The 21098-nt window shown below is 39.9% G+C and overlaps 1 protein-coding gene across 1 annotated transcript in view; it reads right to left on the bottom strand.

Moving 5' to 3' along the window:
* The window catches only part of LOC139452190 (prominin-1-like), a 508194-nt gene extending 487846 nt beyond the window's left edge, over window positions 1–20348 (bottom strand). Inside the window, exons 1-2 of the mRNA XM_071233561.1 lie at window positions 20075–20348; window positions 2692–2744 (exon numbers count right to left, since the gene is read on the bottom strand). Of these exons, the coding sequence (XP_071089662.1) occupies window positions 2692–2744; window positions 20075–20348 (327 nt within the window). The remainder of the gene's footprint in view (window positions 1–2691; window positions 2745–20074) is intronic.
* Window positions 20349–21098: the final 750 nt, after the last annotated feature.

Here is a 21098-nt window from a genome sequence, read left to right as displayed (position 1 = left end):
TATCTCTAGGTCACCGTCTTCCTCGACACTATCATGTCTTTACACAGTTTCCCCTAGTTCTACTTGCCTCTCATTATGTTCATTGTTATTTTGAAGAATTTCTTTTTCTACACAACGCCTTATTCTACTTCTATGAACCCTCACAACAATTCCTCCATTTCTCACGAAAACCACAGTACCGTCTTATCCTATTACAGTTCCTCGACCCTTCAATTTGGATCATCTGACCTCTTGAAGTAAACCTTGTCACCGGTCTCAAAATTTCCAGCAACCAGACGAATCTGCTTTCTGAGGGCTCTTCTCAATCTTCCAGAACATTCAGCTTCTGTGAAAGCCTGTCTTGATGCAAACATTGTATTAATATGTTTTCCCACAGTTGCACTTGTTGTGGTACCCTCAAGCGATGGTGCCTTGTCAGTCAGAACTGATGGTAGATTTGGGTTTCGTCCAAAAACCAACTGGTATGCGGTGTATCCAGAAATGTTACTGAGGCTGTTCTTGGCAATTAATGCCCAACTAAGTGTCATTTCCCAGTCACAGTTCTTCTCAGATTTCACCTTTCTCATGATATTTGTCAAAGTCTGATCGTGGCGTTCAAGCAACCCATTGCTCCATGGACTCTCAGCTGCTGTGGTCTTTACTTCAATGTTAAAATTCTCACACATGTCTCTCACTTCAGCATTGTTGAATTCTCCTCCATTGTCTCATTAAAATCTGTAGCCTTAGGAAATCCAACTTCTGGCTTAGTTGGTTGTTTCCTATACCTTTCACATGTTTCATATTTCTCAACTATTTCAGTTAGTGTCTTCAAGATGTCGGGATCTTTATTCCCTGCATTTTGAATAAGCCTCTGTAATCTTTCCGCTGTGGCATGTCCAAACTGCTTGTGAAGCTTCTCCAGCGCTTTCTTTTGATCCTTTTCACCAATATTTTCTTTTATAAAGAGTGCTTCTGAATCTAACTGTTCAACTGTACACTGCTCCAGGCCACGATCTGAAGTTTGTTCAGCAGGAAAATCTCTTTGTCCAACTAGATCAATACAATAATGTCCAGTTGATGTCAGTTCTAAGTTCACTGGTTTATGAAACATGATAGCTGTGTCATTTGGTAAATCAAGAATTAATCCAGCTTTCTTCAGTGATGGTTTTCCAAGCAAAAGAGGAATGTCCGATTCTACAACTTCTGTGTTTATAGTGCACCGAGTGTCACCAATTACTGCTGGTATTGCATAACATTGGATGATGAGAAAACTTTCACTCCATCTCCAAATCTAAAGCTCTTATTGCTAGGATTTGAAATAATTTCACCCCTTTCCTGACTAGTGAGTGTCTCTATGTATTGGTCACACCATTGTTGTCCACATACTGTACTTGTACAGGCAGTGTCTAATACTGCACATCCCAATGCTTCTGTTAGTAGAATTTTGTTCTCCGTACTTTGCTCCTTTGTAAACAGTGTCAAGTTACATTGCTCTGTCTGTTCTTCTGTTTCTATCATTTTCACTTCCTCATTGTTTCTTGGTTTCTCTTGGTGAGGGTAATCTTTAGCCCAATGGAAAGTTGACTGACAAATTACACATCGGCTGCGCTTTCCAAACCTGTTAATTGGATTCGTTCCCCTTTCATGCGCATCATTTCTATTACCACTGTAAGCTGAACTGTATCTGTCATGTGGCTCATTCCTGTACCTTGGACCCGAGTATCTCTGCCCTTGTTCACGTCCTCTATAACCACTCTGGCTATTTCTTGTGTAATATGCTGATTCCTGTTTCACGTATATGGCGCCGTCAGAATCCTGACTTTTAACATCACCAAATATTCTCTTCAATGCTGATTTCATAGATTCAAAGTTTCTATCGTTAGTTTTGGTCAAAACTAACTGTCTTTCTTTCTGAGTCAATCCTGATGAATCAAGCAACTTGAATGCGAGTACTGAATCTGGCAAAACCATCTGATATTTCTTACACTGGGTATATCGCCGTTCATTTTCAATGATAAATTCTGACATTGTCATTTCTTAAGCCTTTATGAAACTATCAAAATCCCTGTATGCCGTGTATGCTAAATCAACAGTGTCCCTCTTATAAAGTTCATCAAGTGCTTGGACAAGAATTTTCAAACCCCGTTTGGAATTCAAGTCTTTCACATCAATTGCCATTGCTTTTGCACTTTCTTGTCCGGTAAGTGATCCCAGTGAGACTGCGAGTGCCTGTTTTTCCTCTACAACCTCGGTCATGTGACACCATATTTCAAGTTCGTTTTTCCACGTCTCATATTCCATCTCATTTGTCAAAGTCGGGGGATTCTTGTAACCATGTGCCATATTGCTAGTCCCGTTTTCCCGCAACCACGCTCTGCTACCAATGTTAATTACCTTTATGGCCCTTTCCACTGTTGGCCCTGGTTAGTCCATCTCTCACTCAACACACCACTGACAGTTCATGTCAAATCCCCGCCATTCGTAAACACGCTGCTTCCCATCTCTCTCCCAGCTTCCGCTCACGTAGTCAAGTTCAGAGGTCACTTCCAGTACACTCGAACGTAAATATACCACACAAATGTGGTTAGGACTGACATCTTATCAATACTTGAATACTGTTCAAAGTGACCATTCACTCACTCTCACTCACTCATTCACCCACCCACCCACTCACTCACTCACCCACTCACTCAATCAGGACTATATACTCACCCCTTGTGCTTCAGCCATATCAAAATGTCCATTCTGGATCTTTTCAATCAAATCTGGAAAAAGAAACACTCTACATGGTTTTGGATTGTCAAACTTCTGTCAAAAATGTTTTCTGAACATTTTAAAACAGCACATGACCGATTTTTGTCATATTTGTTCATTGACCCAATTTAGAATTCATTTGCCATGAAACTTGAATGAATTGGATTTCAGGATTAGAAAAATATATGGTCCCAAGTGTTACGTATTGATGGCTTGAGAGTTACCTCCCTTACAGTACGCATATATGACGTCGTCTGATGGCGTTCTGGAAGCTGAGAAGTAAATCCAATGACCAACCACTTCTATCTGTCATAACTTGGTAGTTATGAAGTCTGGTAGCATCAAACACTTAACATGGTGTAAGAAGTAAAACTTAGATTGCTATCATAACGTTGAACTGTGTTGAAATTCCCTATTCTGACTGTTTCTGTTCCCTGTCTGACTGACCGCGTGCGTTTCTGATGCATGTCACCTATTTTCGTGATACCGATACTGCGTGGTAAATCTACTGAACTGTGTCATATTTCGTTGTGAAATTTGATATATACTCTGACTGTAAGGGATTTCAACCAGTAATCTAAACTGTTTCTGGTATGATCTATGAGAACAACGGTGTTTTCTATCTGAACTGACTGAATACTATTCTGCGTGTAATTGAATCTACGGAAAGCCATTACGCCATATTGCTTGATTACTGTTTTTGACTGATCATGGCAGAAGGTAATCAGGCTGCACCCCAAGTTGTTCACATACCAGTTAACATTCCACTGCCTACTAGATTAGATCTGAAAGGTGATCTGTCTAGAAATTTCAAGAAATTCAAACGAATATGGGAAAATTATGAGCTTGCTTCTCGCACTAGGACTGATAGTGAGGAATGTCGATCGGCCACCCTATTGACATGTATTGGTCCAGATGTCTTAGACATTGTAGATGGATTAGAATTTGAAAATGAAGCAGATAGACAGAAGGTGGACAAAATACTGGAAAAACTTGAAAATTATTGTATAGGGGAAACAAATGAAACTTGGGAAAGATACAATTTCAACAGAAGGGACCAGGAACAATCCGAGTCCATTGATTCTTATGTTGCAGTATTAAGAAATCTTGCAAACAGTTGCAACTATGGGGATTTAGCAGAGTCATTGACCCATGACAGGATGGTAATGGGCAAAGGCGATAATGCAACAAGAAAGAGATTGTTACAAGCATCAAAACTGTCTTTAAAGGACTGCATAGATATTTGTAGGTCACATGAAAGTGCGACGAGACGTCTGAAATCACTATCGCAAGCTGAAGATGTTCAGTTTGTGAGTCAAAGGAAACCCAACAAGTCACATAAACCTAATGCTAAGCAACAGATCAAAACATCTGAACTGCTCAAATGTAAGTTCTAAGGGTGAAACGATACACCGATATTCCGATGAATCGCGATACTTGACCCACGATATGATATACAATAAACGTGGGCCCATTTATCGATACGCCACGATATGGAACGCAAATCTCAAGTACAGCGTTTCCTCGCTACTGTGCCTTTCAATAAACCGCAAACTTGGTTATAGCGCGCGGTAACGCATGGCTCCCAAAAACGTACTTACATTTTTAATAAGCTCAGGTTTTACAACGACAGATGTTTTTCCCCATCTCATTAAACATTATCAGCTGATCCCCGCAAGCACACAACAATGGAAATACAAGTCTGCAAGTCCGAACTGAAGTACGCAATTCAATACCATTATCATATTATCTTGTTATTAAAACATGTTCATTATATATCTGGACTTGTGTTTGTAGTATATTTTATTAATTTTACTCAAAATTTCATTTAATGTTTTCATTAAGTTAGGTGAAATCGTGTGTGAAGAGATACAGCAACCACGGTCAGATTACCGCTTTTGACGCATTGAAACGAACTTTAGTTGCTAGAGAATGGATACATATATGAAAAAAGGCCCTACTTTGACTCGTCAAAAGTCATATTTGTGGCAATTTGGCTAATATATGTCAACATAACGTTTTCGCAATCGAAATACATGTAGCACGGGAAGTCCCTAGGGTGACTGGTCAAATTGTTACATACGTAAAAATATCCTGCAACAGCAATCACCAGTACCAAAATGCTACACTTGTGGTTCTTATAATTTTAAATATATATATAGTAAAAGCTGCAACTAAGGTAACACGATATTGAATTTATTATTCCTGATAAAACAAAAAATTCAGATACAATTTCTTCGACCATTGCATCAAAATTCTTTGACGTTGTATCACTGGTGGAGCACATTAATTATTTTCTGGTGTTGGAACTTTGAATTGTTTTTAAGGAAAGTTAGAGAAAGTTCCACTTTGAAGCTGAACAACTTCAGTAGTCTTGTTATTATAAAATAATTTTGACTGTTCCAAAATCATGAAAGGTTCAAACTTGACATGCTTTAAAATGTTGTTTTTTTATCATTGCGTATCGAGATACGTAACGTATCGTGACCAGAATATCGAGATGCGTATCGTATCGTGACCTTCCTGTATCGTTGCAGCCCTAGTAAGTTCTGTGGAAAGAGGCATGAGTTTCAAAAGAAAGAATGTCCGGCATGGGGTAAGACTTGTGCAAAATGCAAAAAGAGCACATGTTTTGTTGGTATGGGGACACACAGCAGTGGAGTCATATCCCTGGAATCCGCGACCACTTTATTCCTACCTTTTTTTTATGATGGATTTTTTAACTGACACGTTAAACTAAAAACTTAGCCCCCATGACCCTCTGGAAAATGATGGTTAACTCTGCCAGAAAGTAAAATTCAAAATGGCCGTCGACACCATTTTGAATAGCATGAAATAGTTTATCTCTGGAAGAATATCAGCCACAGACACATAAGGTGTAATTCCACTAATTTGAACATGGCAAATCCATTGGAATCATTATTTTTCACATTAGAAGCAATTCTGACCTTGAATTCCAAGATGGCCGCCGGCTGTCATCTTGAAAAACAGAACATATCATATCTCGAATACTAGATGGGCTACGAGAACAAATGAGGTGTCTTATCTAACTAATTCTAACATGATAAAATTATTGGAATGGTTCATTTTATCCTTGGGATCATATTCATCTAAATAGTAAATATTCAAAATGGTCGCCAACAATGTAGGATATAAGGTATACTCAACTACAAAAGAAACATACATGCCAGATAAGTTTGAAGGGTTATATCGTGGAAACTATATGAGCTAGAAAGATATTTTTGTAGGGGATTAAAGCTATATTGTTGAATTTAACAAATCTATTAGTAACGACCAAAATTGATCATGCTAAAGTATTAAACATTAATTTTGCTTTTCTTTGAGTTATGCGTTTCTTTAGCAGTTGGGTATAGTATTGTCATACCTTAAGAAATGTAATGATCTTGGTATGATTTTTAATGTACATAGTTGTATATGCCCTACCTAACTGTCATCTTCATCCAATGCCAGTGTAATTTGATATTGGTCAATATCTAAGGATTGAGGGGAAAATTGTCTGTTTGACCTCAACAACCTAAAACTGATTTTGAATGTTGAAGCAAATAACTTAATGCTAAGGTAGTTATTATAAATTCTGCAAAGAATATATTATTTTCAGATGCCAAGTAAAACATTTAGCTATATTTGATTCAGTATCAAGTGCCTATTAGTCAATGCATTGTAGTAATAGATCTAAATAAAGCTTTTGTAGTGGTAATAGTGATCCCGTAGATCCTCCTCTTCCATATTCATTAAATGAGCAGAAGTTATGATTGTGCTCCATTAAAGCGGAAACAAAAATCATTCTTCTGTATGCTGAAGGTGACAATATTGACAATATGACTCCTGCTAAATGGAATACCATGAAAGAAAAGGCCACAAAATGGGAAGGACTGGAAAAATTTGGAAATGTTGGTGGACCAGTAGACATGCATAATTCTTGTTATGTGACATACTCCAGTGGCAGCAAGCTCTTGCAATCTCAGAACCGCTTGTCAAAATCTTAACAAAGCATGTGCAGAGTGGAAGACTCAGATGATCTAGTCCCACAGGCACCAAAAAAAAACCGTTCTAGTATTGGTTGCCTTCATAACAAGGAACGCTGCATTTCGGTGCATGAAAGAGGCCAACCCCAAATATACTGAACAACAAAAGTTCCTGCGACACTGAATAAGATTAAATGCAAAATTATGTTTTTTACCAAATCTGAAACAATTTCGGTTTGCAACAGATAAAAGACTCCTGTAAGTGTTCAAATGGTTTAATTTGCCATACTGACTTCAGAAAATGCGTGATTTCATAAAAAGAACATGAACATGCCAAAATGTCAATTTACATATCAATAGCGTGTGTGTCCACCTCTTAGTCTCATAGAATGGACCAGGCGTCGCACAAAGTCCTGTGGGATATCTGTCCATATCTGCTGAAGCATATTTCGATATTCCTGGAATGTCTGTGGAACACGTGGTTGACGTCGAAGGCGTCGATCCATCTCATCCTACATGTGCTCGATTGGTGAGAGATCAGGTGAGCGAGCCGGCCAGGGGATGACATTCACATTGTTTTGTTGAAGAGAATCCTGAACAAGTCGAGCCATATGAGGCCGTGCATTGTCATGTTGAAAGGAAATGCCTGGGCCATGACGACGCAAAAACAGTAGAACAACAGGGCCAATGATCTTGCCGCGGTAGCGCTGTCCATTGAGATTTCCCTCTACCACTATCAAACGGGTCCTCTGTCTCGCTGTAATCCCACCCCATACCATAACGCTGCCACCCCCAAACCGATCTTCTTCCATGACACAGTGATTGACGTAACGTTCACCTCTACGTCGGTACACTTGAATCCGTCCAATTGTCTTGCAACTTCAATGGCTTGCAGACGCTCTTTTTCGGACAGGCGTGGCATTTAGTAATGTTGAATAATTGCATAATTTTGTTGTTTTTCTGAGTGGTTGTTGTCAGCACGATGCTAAACAATGCATATGGAATCCCCTTAACTCACATGTTCTTATACCCATTCTTGGGTAGTGAAATGGATGGGGCTTGCATAAAAGTCAACTTTTGCATGGAATGCATGCTTTTCTGTAGCAGTCTGTACACTTTAATAGATTCTATCCCAGATTCTGAAACAGCATTTGGAATTGATATACGGTATCATTGTGGATGCTGGCGAAAGTATCACAGTGACCATGAGGATATCACTGATGAAAGTGGTCAGCATCTTCAGTAGGTGAACCTTCGAGAAGCACAGAGTATTTTCTTCAATCATGTTCATCAAGTAATTTCCAAAGATCATGAATTCCATACCGTACAAAGTCTCCTAAATGATTACAAGCGCATCATCTCAAATTTTGGGCATAATGCAAAAGTTAAATCAAGCTGCTTAAAAGAACTTCTGATCAAAGAATTTGGTGAAAGCATTGGAGTTCATGAACGCAATCAGAAGAATCAGAGTGAACTAGTCTGTGATACCACAGCAGGAGGAACATATGTTGAGGATGCAATATATTCACTTGGTGTCAGCAATGATCAGCTAGCTATGAATGTTGCAGCACGACTCAAGGAGCAAGTCATAAGCATTAAGACTGTGCCCTGGCCTCCATACATCCATGAACTGGAGAGAAAAGAAGGAACTGAGTGAACTTCTATTGAAGCTTATCACCTGGATGAAGCTTTCAAAGATGGCTGTCATTGATGATTGTCCAACTGTCTGTTCAATTGCTTCTGTCATCAGAACGTACATCACCGGAAAACACACTGCATTAGAGACGAATATGTCAGTCATGCTACATGGACTGACAAAAAGTAGGGAGATCATTGATGTTTTGCACAAAGATGGTTTGGGCATCAGCTACAATGATGTTCTTATGCTGCGGGATTTCTGGGTAGCGACTGACCTAGAGCATTCATTGAATCGTTCTTTCGAGCTTGCTGAAGGCAAACCTGCTGTAGACAATGATGACTTCAAGAGTGACACCCACTGGTGCTGATCAACCTCACCACACTAACATGATGTTTGTTCAACCAGAATCTTTTGATTCGGAACCGTTGGAGAGTCATGAAACTGGTCCAGTTCCCAGTGCAAAACTGGCCTCATCTCTCTGCCTCTCTCAAGGAACTTGGAAGTGAAATGCAGAAGATTTAGAGGATAACCCTCGTGAAATTAACCTTCTCAGGTCCTCGCTAAAATCACCCGTATCGAGTGGGTTATTCTAATTATTACCCATACTCAAATTTGAAATTGAATTCGTTAAAATCTGCTGACTGACTGACTGACTGATATAGAAGATTTAACGTGCGCTTTCCGACTGTAGCGTATTTCGCACACGGGCCTGGCCAGACCATTTAGTGTATTCCGAAAAGGGTGAAAGTGGTGTGTGCAACCCAAGAGGGGGCTTTTTAGGGGTTGCTTAATTTTTTGAGGGGTGTAGGATTTTAGGTTTGGCTAGCGGTTTTGTGAGCACTTTTTTGATTTGGCTATTTGAGTTTTTGATATTGATTATGCCTTTTTTTTGGTTATTTTTTGTTTGTTTACACTTTTAATTTCTGATTTTGAGATGGGTAGGTTTAGGCTTATTTCTGGTATTTTGGTATGTCAGTCCCATTTCATTCAAAGTATTTTTTCATTTTCCATGCTTTTAATCGTAGAATTCTTGTTGTTTTTAACTGATGTGGCTAAAAATCACTGACAATCACCAGTAGCCAGAGCGATGGTGTAAATCCTGCTGGGTTACCATGTAGGTAGCAGAAGTATCGTAAGTCCCCATGGTACCTAGTATGGTGACCTACCTTTGGTTATTGGTGATCTATAGTCTTTTTTTTATTGTGTACTGTTTTGAATTGTTCCAATTTTATGATGATCTGCTAGTTTTAAATCTACATCTGTGATAGTCTAGTGTTTTTACTGTCCTTCGTCGACAGATTTAACTGTCTTTATTTATATATGATTCATGTCCAACTTGATTTAGTCACGATATGGCTGAAATATTGCCGATGTGACTATAAACATTAACTCACTCACTCACTCTGGTATTTTGAGAGATAATTTAGCTGCTTTATCGGCGCTTTCGTTGCCGTAAATTCCTACGTGGGCGGGAATCCACAAGAAGGTTATTTGTTTGCCTGCTTTTGTTAGGTCGTTGGAGCTTTTAAGTATTTGGTTTATTAATTTAGGTCGTTTTTTGGTATTTTTGTTTTGGAGGGCTTTTAGTCCACTAAGGGAGTCGGTGAGAATTAGGATTTTATTGTTGTTTTTAGATTCTTGGTTATGTAGGGCTGAGGCCATGCCCATAAGTTCGGCCGTGAATATAGATTGGTTGTTAGGGAGTCGGTAAGATTGTGTGGATATAACTGGTTGTGTGGTATGGACTCCGAAGCCTGTGTGGTTGGAGATCGGGTCTGAAGATTCGTCAGTGTATATGTGACACCAATTTGGCCAATTTTCGTATATGTATGCGAGTGTGGTGGTTTTAGCTATGTTTGGGTCGGTGTGTTTATTTATTTGGTTTGCTAGCGTTGTGTCTATTTTGGGTATTTTGAGTTTAGGGGTGAAGATATTTGATTTTTTGCAGTTTTGTTTAAGATTTTGAGTTTGGTGTTCATTGAGGTAGTTAGTTATTCTTTGGGATATTGGGGTGAGTAAGGGGTGTTTGCGAGCTAGAGCTTGGTTTCTTGGGCTAATGTTTTGGTTAATTAAGTTTTGGATGAGAGGGTTTGTTTGGGACGCGCCCCAGAAATTAAGGCTTAGATGTTCCCTGCGTAGATTTAGTGGCATTTCCCCTGTAAGTGCCTAAAGTGAGGTGTAGGAGGTGCCATGTTGGGTGCGTGTAATTAGTTTAAGGGCTTGGTATTGTATTGAGTCAAGTTTTTTAGATAGAGAGTTGTTTAGGGTATTGTATATGGCGCAGCCGTAGTCTAGTTTTGATCTAAGTAGTGCTGTATAGAGTGAGAGGAGGGTATCTTTGGAGGCTCCCCAGTTAGAGCCGGTGAGACATCTTAGTGTGTTAAGGTCTTTGCTGCATCTAGTTTTTAGGTTTTGGACGTGAGCCTCCCAGGTGAGGTGTTGATCGAAAATGAGTCCTAAGAATTTGGTTTGTTTTTGGAATTTGATTGTTTGGTTGTTTAGCTGGAGGATTGGGAAGGCAGGTTTCATGTTTTTATGTTTGAATACTACTCCTGTTGTTTTATCTGAGTTAAGGGAGAAGCCCCATTTGTCTGCCCAAAATCTTATTTAGAGATTTTTTTATTAAGTTTTCTGCCATTTTAATGCTTTTAGTGCGTATTCATAGGGCTCCGTCATCCGCGAATTTTGAAGTGTTTAGTTTAGGGGATAATCCCTCGAATAGATCGTTTATCATTATATTGAAGAGGGTTGGGCTGAGGATGCTGCCCTGGGGAGTGCCATTTTCTAGGGGACACTGGTCCGATAGCGTATGGTCTATACCCACGCTTATTTTGCGATTGTTTAGGAAATCTTGGATGAAGTTTATTATTTGGCCTTTTAGTCCTATTTTTTTTAAGTTTTTGTATTAGCCCGTGGTGCCATACCATATGGAAAGCTTTAGAGAAGTCGAGGAATATGCCTATGGTGTATTGCTTGTTTAGCTGTGTTGTTTTTATATCCTGTTCAAGTCGGGCGAGGTTATCGAGAGTTGATCGGCCAGGAGTGAAGCCACTTTGGTCAGGGTTTATGATGTTGTTTTGGTCTAGGTAGTGCTGTAGCCTATTTTTAGTCATAAGTTCCATTATTTTGCAGAGATTTGAGGTTAGGGAGATGGGGCTATAGGAGTTAGCCTGGTCTGGTGGTTTATTTGGTTTAGGTATTGGGATTACTAGAGCTTCCTTCCATGGGGATGGGACCTGTCCGTTTAGGTAGACTAGGTTGTATAGTTTAAGTAAAGTTTGGAGTAGTTTGGTAGGTAAGTGTTTGATTATTTGGTAAGAGGTGAGGTCTAGGCCAGGGGCTGTTCCTTTTTTTCTATTGTTTAGAACATGATTTAGTTCTTCTATGGTGTAAGGCTGGTTTATTTCTAGGTTGTCTTGTCTGTTTTCTTTGGAGAATTTGGTTTCTTAAAATGTGCTGCATCGTGTTGCTATTTAAGCGAGCTCCACCCGGCTATCTCCAATGTATTCATCCGCAGGAAAACAAGCGGCTTTTTACTGCTAGCCGCTTCACTCTTACCAAGTAAAATTCAAACGATATGCTATGTAGTACCAGAAAAAAAATTGGAGAATTCTCATTAAATACTGCAAACTCACGACTTTGTTTAACAACAATTTATAACAATTGATAATACATGTTACTGATAAAACTTTTAGTTATCAGAGACAAATAAATTTACAAAACAGTCAAAGCTAGGTCAGACCGTTGCAAACAGTCCCGGAAGCAAGAGGTGCCGAGAAATGCACCGATGCTGTTACCGACGAATTTCGCTCAATATGTCAGTATTGTAAACTGTCATCTTCAACAACAATGAAAACTGGCTAAACAAAGTCACAAAGTCAGTAGTTAAAGAACATGTGTGTCACGAAATCAGATGGGAATGTCATACAAGAAGAATCAAGTCAGTCGCAGTGCGAGATGTTTGACCTAGATCTCGACCGAAGTTTCAAAGCGCGCATGGCTGAACTGGGAGCAGGATGTTTACATCTATCATCGATTCTATGCAGAATCTATCTGGATGTATGATAACCTGGGACTAATCGGAATCAGAATCGGAATGAATGACGTTAATTCTTCGTCGTTTGTGACTCGGTTGTCTGACCGTAGCCCCAGTGTCATTTGGGGAAATTGTAATGTTAAATACCCCACCATAGATCGGCCCAGGGAAAAGTGTGTGAACTGCTTCACATTTCGTGTCATGTGAAACTCGGTTCTGTTGTGATGTACTTAGTGACACATGGTGGGCTTGCGGCATGTCGTGAGATCTATCAACATGTGATTCAAGAACCTGGGGATTTCTCATGGCTACAGTGGAGTTTGAGGTGCTGGAATGTGCAAGGATGTTGTTAATATTGTGATGCTGGTGCTCATATATTTTGGAGTAATGATTGATGGACTGGATGTTTTTGTGACCAGACAACTGAATGATCTGATGTGCGGGAACGCCATTGTCAGAGAGAGTTTGAATCATCCTTTTCCTTGCCCTGTGATTTGTTAAACGTTTGTCAGCTGACAACCCTGCCCTGACGGCCATCCTTTTCATTATGGACCCCAATTTATTACGACCAACAGGCTGGCGTTTAAACCATGTGTCTCCAGATTTGACCCCAAATTGTGTGTTGGTTGCAAGGTAAAAGGGGTGATAATCATCACAGTAATTTGCGGGTCTCAGATCACGGTACTGTTTATAGACAGCTACCAGACAGCACAAATCACCAGGCTGTGCCCATGCCTTAGGGGCAACGTCACGTGCCCCCTCAGCCTGACCTGTTTTCGATTGTCTCTCAATATACTGCAGATACTCATTGTTTTCAGTATCTTTTTTTAGAATGACATCGCCCCATTGCATGCGCCTGTGAGGGGTGGCAGAACGCAGACCAAAGTAAATTGTGTTGTTCCACCATAACGTGTTTAAGATTGCATCAGGTGTACTTGTGCCAAGTTGTCCAGATTCACGGAGTTTATTTAGTTCAAGACACGGGATCGGCCCGCTGGGGTAAGTTGCCTTTACCTTGCTTTTTCAGGGATTTTTGTTTAGATTTTAAAACTTCTCGAAGTTTAATGAAATGCACGGAGTCTGACAACGAGTGTTTATAGTCATGTCTCTTCAGACACTTCAACACTGGCCTTTATCCCTTTTAATGTCGATGGTTTGTATTCTGTTCCATCCGACTTTTTGGTGGATATGAAAAACCTGCACAAGAGAATATTGAGTTCACTGGGTGGGATTTCTTCAACTTTCCTTGTTTCTTGAAAACTTTGCTAAAAAAAGCTGTGAACAAACTTCATGTCAAGTTTTGTTTTCTTCCTGGTATTTTCATTTTCATTACTTTCCAAAAAGTCATCAATATCAATTAGGAGATAAACATGCTGTGTTTTCAATGTAGAGCTAGGTTACCTGTAGATTTAACCCCGCTAAATTGAATTTGGAACTGAACGCGCAGCGTGAGGTTTCAAATGTTAAATTTAGCGCGGTTAATCTCCATTCTACCATGACTAAACCAAACGCGAACTCTTTGGTGTTAGCAAATATACTGAGTGAAGCGGCATTGATTGAGTTCAGTGTTTTGAGTGGGTTATCGATCTGAATTACGGAATCACCGAACAAAATATGGCGCTGTATATACTCAAGCAGTTTGTTTACACCGTAATATTTCACTCGAACATATGACAGACATTGAAAGCATATAAGCACGGCAACTTGGTAAGCTAACACGAGGTGGGCATCCCTAAAGAAAACAAAGCAAGCTTTGCAAGGCTTTCTCTCTACATCGCGCGTCACCATTATGACGTCATATCGCTCATTGTGACGCAAAAGATATGACGTCACAGTCGTATATAGAAACGCGCCAAAATTCCAAGCTCTCTGTTGTCTCCAAAATGTAAATACATTCCCTTTGTTGATTTCTGTCGTGTTTTTCTGCACGAAATGTATTGCCACACATCCTTTGAATATTGTAGTAACCGCATCTGTGCATTTTGTAACCTGTAATTGTAGATATAATTATTTAAATATGCCTACCGACAATGACTGAAAAAAGTACTATTCTATGAATATTAGCTTCCGTGGTGATGCGGCCGTCAAACCAGCTGTTTCAATCAGAGAGGGTTTATTGTGACTTAATAGCCTCAGATTGACCAATCAGAATCGAGTAAATTCCAAATTCATGGTAGAATTTCCTTTATTGCAAAGTTTGTAGAATTGTTTTGGGGGGGGGGGGGGGGGGGGGGGGATCGAAAAAGTCATCACTCATTAAGCCATCCACGACTGCTTGGGGTAGGCCAAAGGACGGACGTGACGGTGGTGCATTTGACACAGTTTCGGATAGTAATCTCATTCGGAATCGGGGAACTTGCATTTCGCCAAACATAGTCTTCACCACATAGACATTGAAGGTATTAAGTGGTTGAACTATCTGTATTACACGTCCAGTGAGATCGCCATCAACTTTGACCAGGTCACTGACCTTTATCGGTGTCAAGTGGGCAGCCATGTTTGTTTACAAACAAAGCAGACGTATCAAAGTTGTGCATGGAAATTTGATCGATTGTTAAATGATTGTGCATTAAAGAGATGTTAAAGTAATACAATATTGGTACTTTGTTTTTATTTGGAAAAAGATACTGTATATTGTTCTAGTCAAAGTCACGCATTTGCGAGAACGACATCAGCATATAATTCATGAATGAAAGGTGAAAGCTCAAAAGTAGATCCGGCAGTCAGTGTCAGCCAATGAAATAGCGTAGACATTTAACCAGCCAATGAACACCGAGAATCACCAAAATGCACATGTGCAAATATCCAAAAGTTATTACACGAGTTCTTCCTGCCCGTATGGGTAATAATGATCCATACAAAACAGTTAAGCGTGGAGAGCCACCCATCAGGGCAGAGACAGAAAACAACAGTATTCTTTTGGACACATCTACTCATGCCCTGGCCAGGGCCCAAGATGACCTCTCAAGACAAAAGCCAGAAGAACAGCAAGTGCCTGGTTATAAAGGGTTTCATGCTAACATGTCACAACCACAAGAGAAGAGCCGCGCAATATACCACACGACACATTCTGACCCGCCTGTTAAGACCATCCTCTATGATGTGAAGTGCAAACTTGCTAAGTCAAGATCATATCTTGTAAGGTTCTCCACAGAAACTATTGATAGTTTACATGAAGTTAGTGTGCCATATGTACCTCATTTCTCTTTCTTGATTTTGGTCATTGGTCACGTGGTTTGGTAGCCACATTGGATTCAAGGTTTTCACAGTGTTTTTTGAGTACCTGTCTTCAAACGCAAACAACTTTGAGTCCACTGCATGAAATGCTTTCAAACTTTCTGATAATTGTCTCCATACATAACACATCAAACTGTAATAGCCGATTTTGGATATCTTTTTAGTTGCGGACATATTGGATTCAAAGTTTTCACAATGTCTTTTGGGCACCTGTCTTCAAACGCAAAAAAATACAGGGCCACTGCATGAAATGCTTCCAAACTTTCTGAGAAACTGAATTGTCTCCATACAGAACACAACAAATTGTAACAGCCGATTTTTGATATCTTTTTTAGTTGCGGCCATATTGGATTTTGATTTGATCCTTTTTTTTCACCGTCATTTTACTTTAAAGATCATATCTTGTAAGGTTCTCCACAGAAACTATTGAAAGTTTACATGAAGTTAGTGTGCCACATGTACCTCATCTTTTTTTCTTGGTTGCATGCTAAATGTAACACTGCTTAGTGGTAGTATTGACAAAATACCGAATACATTGATCAGAAAACCTAGGAATATCTCCCTTTCACTGTCAAGTGTCTTTTGCAGTATGTATACTACCCATGAGTGAGTGAGTTGGGTTTAACGCCGCTTTTAACAGTATTCCAGTTATATCACGGCGTGTCAGCTTAATGTGGGAGGAAGGCCCGAAGTGATGCAGGTCTCAGACGTTTACCACTTCGGTGAAACCCACGAGCACCGGTATGGTGCTGTCAAACCTAGACACGTAATCGGAGCGAACCGTGATTCGAACCCACAATCATAGGTTTCTGGCGTGCCCAAGGGACGCAACTCTGCTCAGCGAATCGCGGCGCCTTAGACGACTGGGTCACCCGTGCCCCCTACTACCCTTGAAGATGAGGGTGAGATTTGGTCTTCAGCAACCCATGCTTGTCTTAATAGCCGATTATCAGGATTCGAACATTGTCTGGGTGGTAAATGGGTTTAGAACACTCTGGTTAACTCTGGAACACGCCAATTTTGTAGCGGTGATGTCCTGCAAACGGTGACTATCTTTTGAAGGAGTTGGTACAAGCAAACCATATGTGGATTCGAACATGGTCGAAGTCAAACATGGGTTAAGAACACACTGGGACATGTGGTGATGTCTCACAAGCTGTTTATTACATTTGACGGCGTTGGTACAACTAAACCATTTGGGGATTTGAACATGGTCGAAGTCAAACATGGGTTAAGAACACACTGGGACACATGAGGTGATGTCTCAAAAGCGGTTCATTACATTTGGTGGCATTGGTACAAGCAAACCATATGCGGATTCGAACATGGTCGAAGTCTAACATGGGTTAAAAAGACACTTGGACACATGTGGTGATGTCTCGCAAGCGGTTCCTTACAGTTGATGGCATTGGTACAAGCAAACCATTTGAGGATTCGAACAGGGTCGAAGTTGGAATTTGGTTAAAACATCATGGGACACCTAGGCACATGTCAATTTAGTAGTGGTGATGTCTCACAAGAGGTTCCTTACATTTGACGGCGTTGGCACAGGTAAACCCTTTGAGGATTTGAATATGAACGAGGTCGGAAACAGGTTTAGCAGTTTATCTCAGCAATGCGACCGTAACCCGGGCCAGAACGCTAATCTGGTTGACTGGAGCCCAACTGACGAAGAAGTTACAGCCTGTTAAAGAGTCACAAAGCCGAAAGACTGAAGAGCCCCAGGGTAATCGTTTGATTTAATATTATTATTATTCCGCCGATTTTTGTACCCGAGCTAGCAAAATAACCACTCGCTCGATTTGGTTCAAATTTTGTATGTGTGTGAAAACCGGTGAAAACTAGATTCCGCCAAAATCCCGAAGCCGTAGGCCCAAAGGCTAAGGGCAGATAACTAAAATACAAGAATTTTTCGAAGATGTATTCCGCCCTATTGCTCCGCAACCGCTTACCCAATTACTTTGAAAGCTTGCATGTATCTGCTGCGTGAGCTGCTTGTAATTTTTTTGTTCTTTGACTTTGGTCATTGGTCACCCTGGTTTGGAAGCCATATTGGATTCAAGGATTTCACAGTGTCTTTGGGGTACCTGTCTCCATGGCAAACAACTTTGAGTCCACTGCATGGAATCCTTTCAAACTTTCTGATAATTGTCTCCATACATAACACATCAAACTTTAATAGCCGATTTTTGATAGTTTACATGAAGTTAGTGTGCCATATGTACCTTATTTTTTGTTGTTTGACTTTGGACATTGGTCACATGGTTTGGCAGCCATATTGGATTCAAGGTTTTCACAGTGTTTTTGGGGTGCCTGTCTTCAAACGCAAACAACTCCGAGTCCACTGCATGAAATGCTTTCAAACTTTCTGATAATTGTCTCCATACATAACACATCACATGTTAATAGCCGATTTTGGATATCTTTTTTAGTTGCAGCCATATTGGATTCAAAGTTTTCACAATGTCTTTTGGGCACCTGTCTTCAAACGCAAAAAACACCAGGTCCACTGCATGAAATGCTTCCAAACTTTCTGAGAATTGTCTCCATCCATCATGTTAATTTGTACAATAACTGAATATTTAGGCATTTTTTACATTGCCTAAGTGAAAATTATATATTTCTTACATTTTACACAGTGACTATAACATATACTCATGAAAAATAAACAATGTTCAGGTGATATATTTAGTTTGTGTTACAAGTAAAAATATGGTAAACGAATAACAAACAATACAAGCAAGTGACTATCAAAACTTCGTCACCATAACTGATGCCATTTCCAAATATACCTTCATTACCTCATTATTATTTCCAAGGCAAACCAGTATTTCATTTAGTTTATCGCAAAAATAGTACAGATTTCTGGTACTCACAGGGAAAAAACAATAACAAAGGCAACAACCAAACCCAGGGAAATGAGGTAGATCAGTGTCCCTTTAACTGTACACGATCATCCCATCATTGGTGGATGTGATGCCAGGCAGCCTTACATCCCTCCAAGATCTAACCAAAAGAGGCAGGCTGCAGGATGAACACAATTAAAGAGCTCGGTTTAGACGAACTAACTCAACTCCCACTAGCTCAGCTGTTAGAACAACAATGTCATGCCAGGTATACCTCTCATATTCCCCGTCCCTCTACATCACTTTTACATGGACACATCAGTCGGAGGAAGGGACGCTCCTTAGCATGACGTCAGAGTACAGGAGAAATGTCTACATAAGACAGGAAGATGCATTTAAACTGTCTGGAAAATAGAGCGATATTTCAAGCTATTTCAAAATATGGCAAGTTTGGCTACTTCATTCTTCAGTGCTGATCACGATCGACAAAACCACAGTGGTAGCATACATACTGCATCAAGGGGGCACAAGGTCTCACTCTCAGCTTTTGTTGAAGTAAGTTACAAATTTATTTGGTTTGCCTTGGCAGACTCGATGAGTTGCAGGATGGAAGCACGTCACACACTTACAGATTGCCTGTCCTGGAAGAACAAAGGTCCTCCATCCGTAGATATTCAAGTGGATAATCTCCCATATCTCGATCTATTCGCCTCCAAAAACAGGCTTCTTGTGTATGTCAGCCCAGTACCAGACCCATTAGCCATCAAGGTCAATGCACTATCCATGAGCTGGGAAGGAATGTTTGCCTACGCATTCCACCCTAGGTGTCTCCTGGACAGAGTTCTGAGGAAAATAGAGGACACTGATTGCATGATCATACTGATAGCTCAAGCATGACCAAAAAAACTGCCAGATGGCCTAGTTCAATGCCTTTGCAGTCTATCCGAACCTTGTAAATCATCTGACAGAGACCCAGAGCTCCAGATAAGCTGCGTATCTGCGTGAAATACGCATCAGAAATGCAGAAAAACGCAGTAAAATATAATCCAAGCGTATCAAATACGCAAGGAACATTAGAGATACGCTACAAAAATAAAACTTGTGCGTATCATCAAAATATTGTGAAGTAACCCTGCGTATTCGATTAGCAAATCAGCAACTTATTTTGAAATTATAAACGGGCATTCCGTCAACCTTGCCAAACTCCACGATGACAGTCACATCATGATCATTTGCCCTCACACTTTCTTGTGGAAGTATCGTAGTACTTTTGAGTCCTATAAAGCTCTCGAACCCACACGACACCAGTTTGCAGGGACTAGATGAATAGTGTTTTTGAATATTTAACTTAAATACCCACATGTGTAAAAACTAGTGGGTAACAGAAATTTGAATACCCAGATAGAATTACTGATACCCAATGATTTTAAAATGTATGGGTAAAATACCCACAACACCAAAAGCTTATCTGGAGCTCTGGAGACCTGCAGCTAAGTCTTGGCAAAACGACTGAGGTCCTGGTAAGGCCCTGAAAAAAGAGACTCCACGTATCAATATGTTCCCTGATTCTGCAAATCAAATCTCAAACAAGACTTACCGTAAGGAAATCCCTTTTGAAGGCATGTATTGATAAAACTCCTGGAAAAGTCAAATAGTGGACCCATTCCTCCATCACTGTATTCAGCATCAGCCTTATATGGTTCTCCTTGTGGAATGTCAGCCCATGTTATATTACCATGGTCATCAATAGAGTTTCCTACTGAGTCAGGAGACTGGATATGTGCGAGGACAGGGTCCATACTTGCAGCTGGTGTCAACAGTGATACATAGGTTAACAGCACCACAAATGATTTCTTTGTTGTTTTCATCATGCAGATGACTACCTTCTTTCAGTGCTATTTCAACTGCGATGCATCCTGAAAAAAATAGATCAATCTGTAAGGCTCTACTGCTTAATTGAACTTCAAGGTTAAAGATCATATAATGACTTACAGAAGATCATATGACATTCTACTTCCAGAGGACATCATTGCTTGTATCATTTATGAGATGTAAACACATATGTTACAGAATCTTTCATTATCCCAAAGTATAATGAATGGCCCAGTGAAACCTTACTGTAATAATTAACATAACAATATCAAACACAATTAAGGACATCATTGATGTGTACTTGTTGACATTCGTCAGCTGATAAAGGGTAGTATTAAAGACATTGGCTCATTTAGATGTCATGATAAACAGACATTTACCATGTATACACAATAAGCATTAAAACTAAAGATGCCTGCTGAAGGGTGGAATAGACACTCCACATGGCAGTGCATCATGTTCATAATTCAGTTCAAGACAAAACATTCTTATAATTTGTCAAAATATGTGGCTATTCATATTGCCATTTCCCCAAACTGAAATATTGTGGCAAGTGATCCAGGCTATTCTGCCACAATATTTCAAATTTAAATGTGACATTTCAAAGTATACTCACACGCAAAAGAAACGCAAGTGGTTTTAAGCAAATAGCTAACAAACACGGAACCATAAATTGATACGAGTTTTAGCATGTAGTGAAGCCTGATGGTGTTTTGCATTTTGGAAGCCCCGAGTAAAAACGCAACATA

Source organism: Haliotis cracherodii, unplaced genomic scaffold (assembly GCF_022045235.1).
Source record: "Haliotis cracherodii isolate W230 unplaced genomic scaffold, xgHalCrac1.p SCAF_9, whole genome shotgun sequence".
NCBI lineage: Eukaryota > Metazoa > Mollusca > Gastropoda > Lepetellida > Haliotidae > Haliotis > Haliotis cracherodii.
Note: the sequence above shows the minus strand (reverse complement) of the source record. Positions and strands in the feature narration are given on the sequence as shown.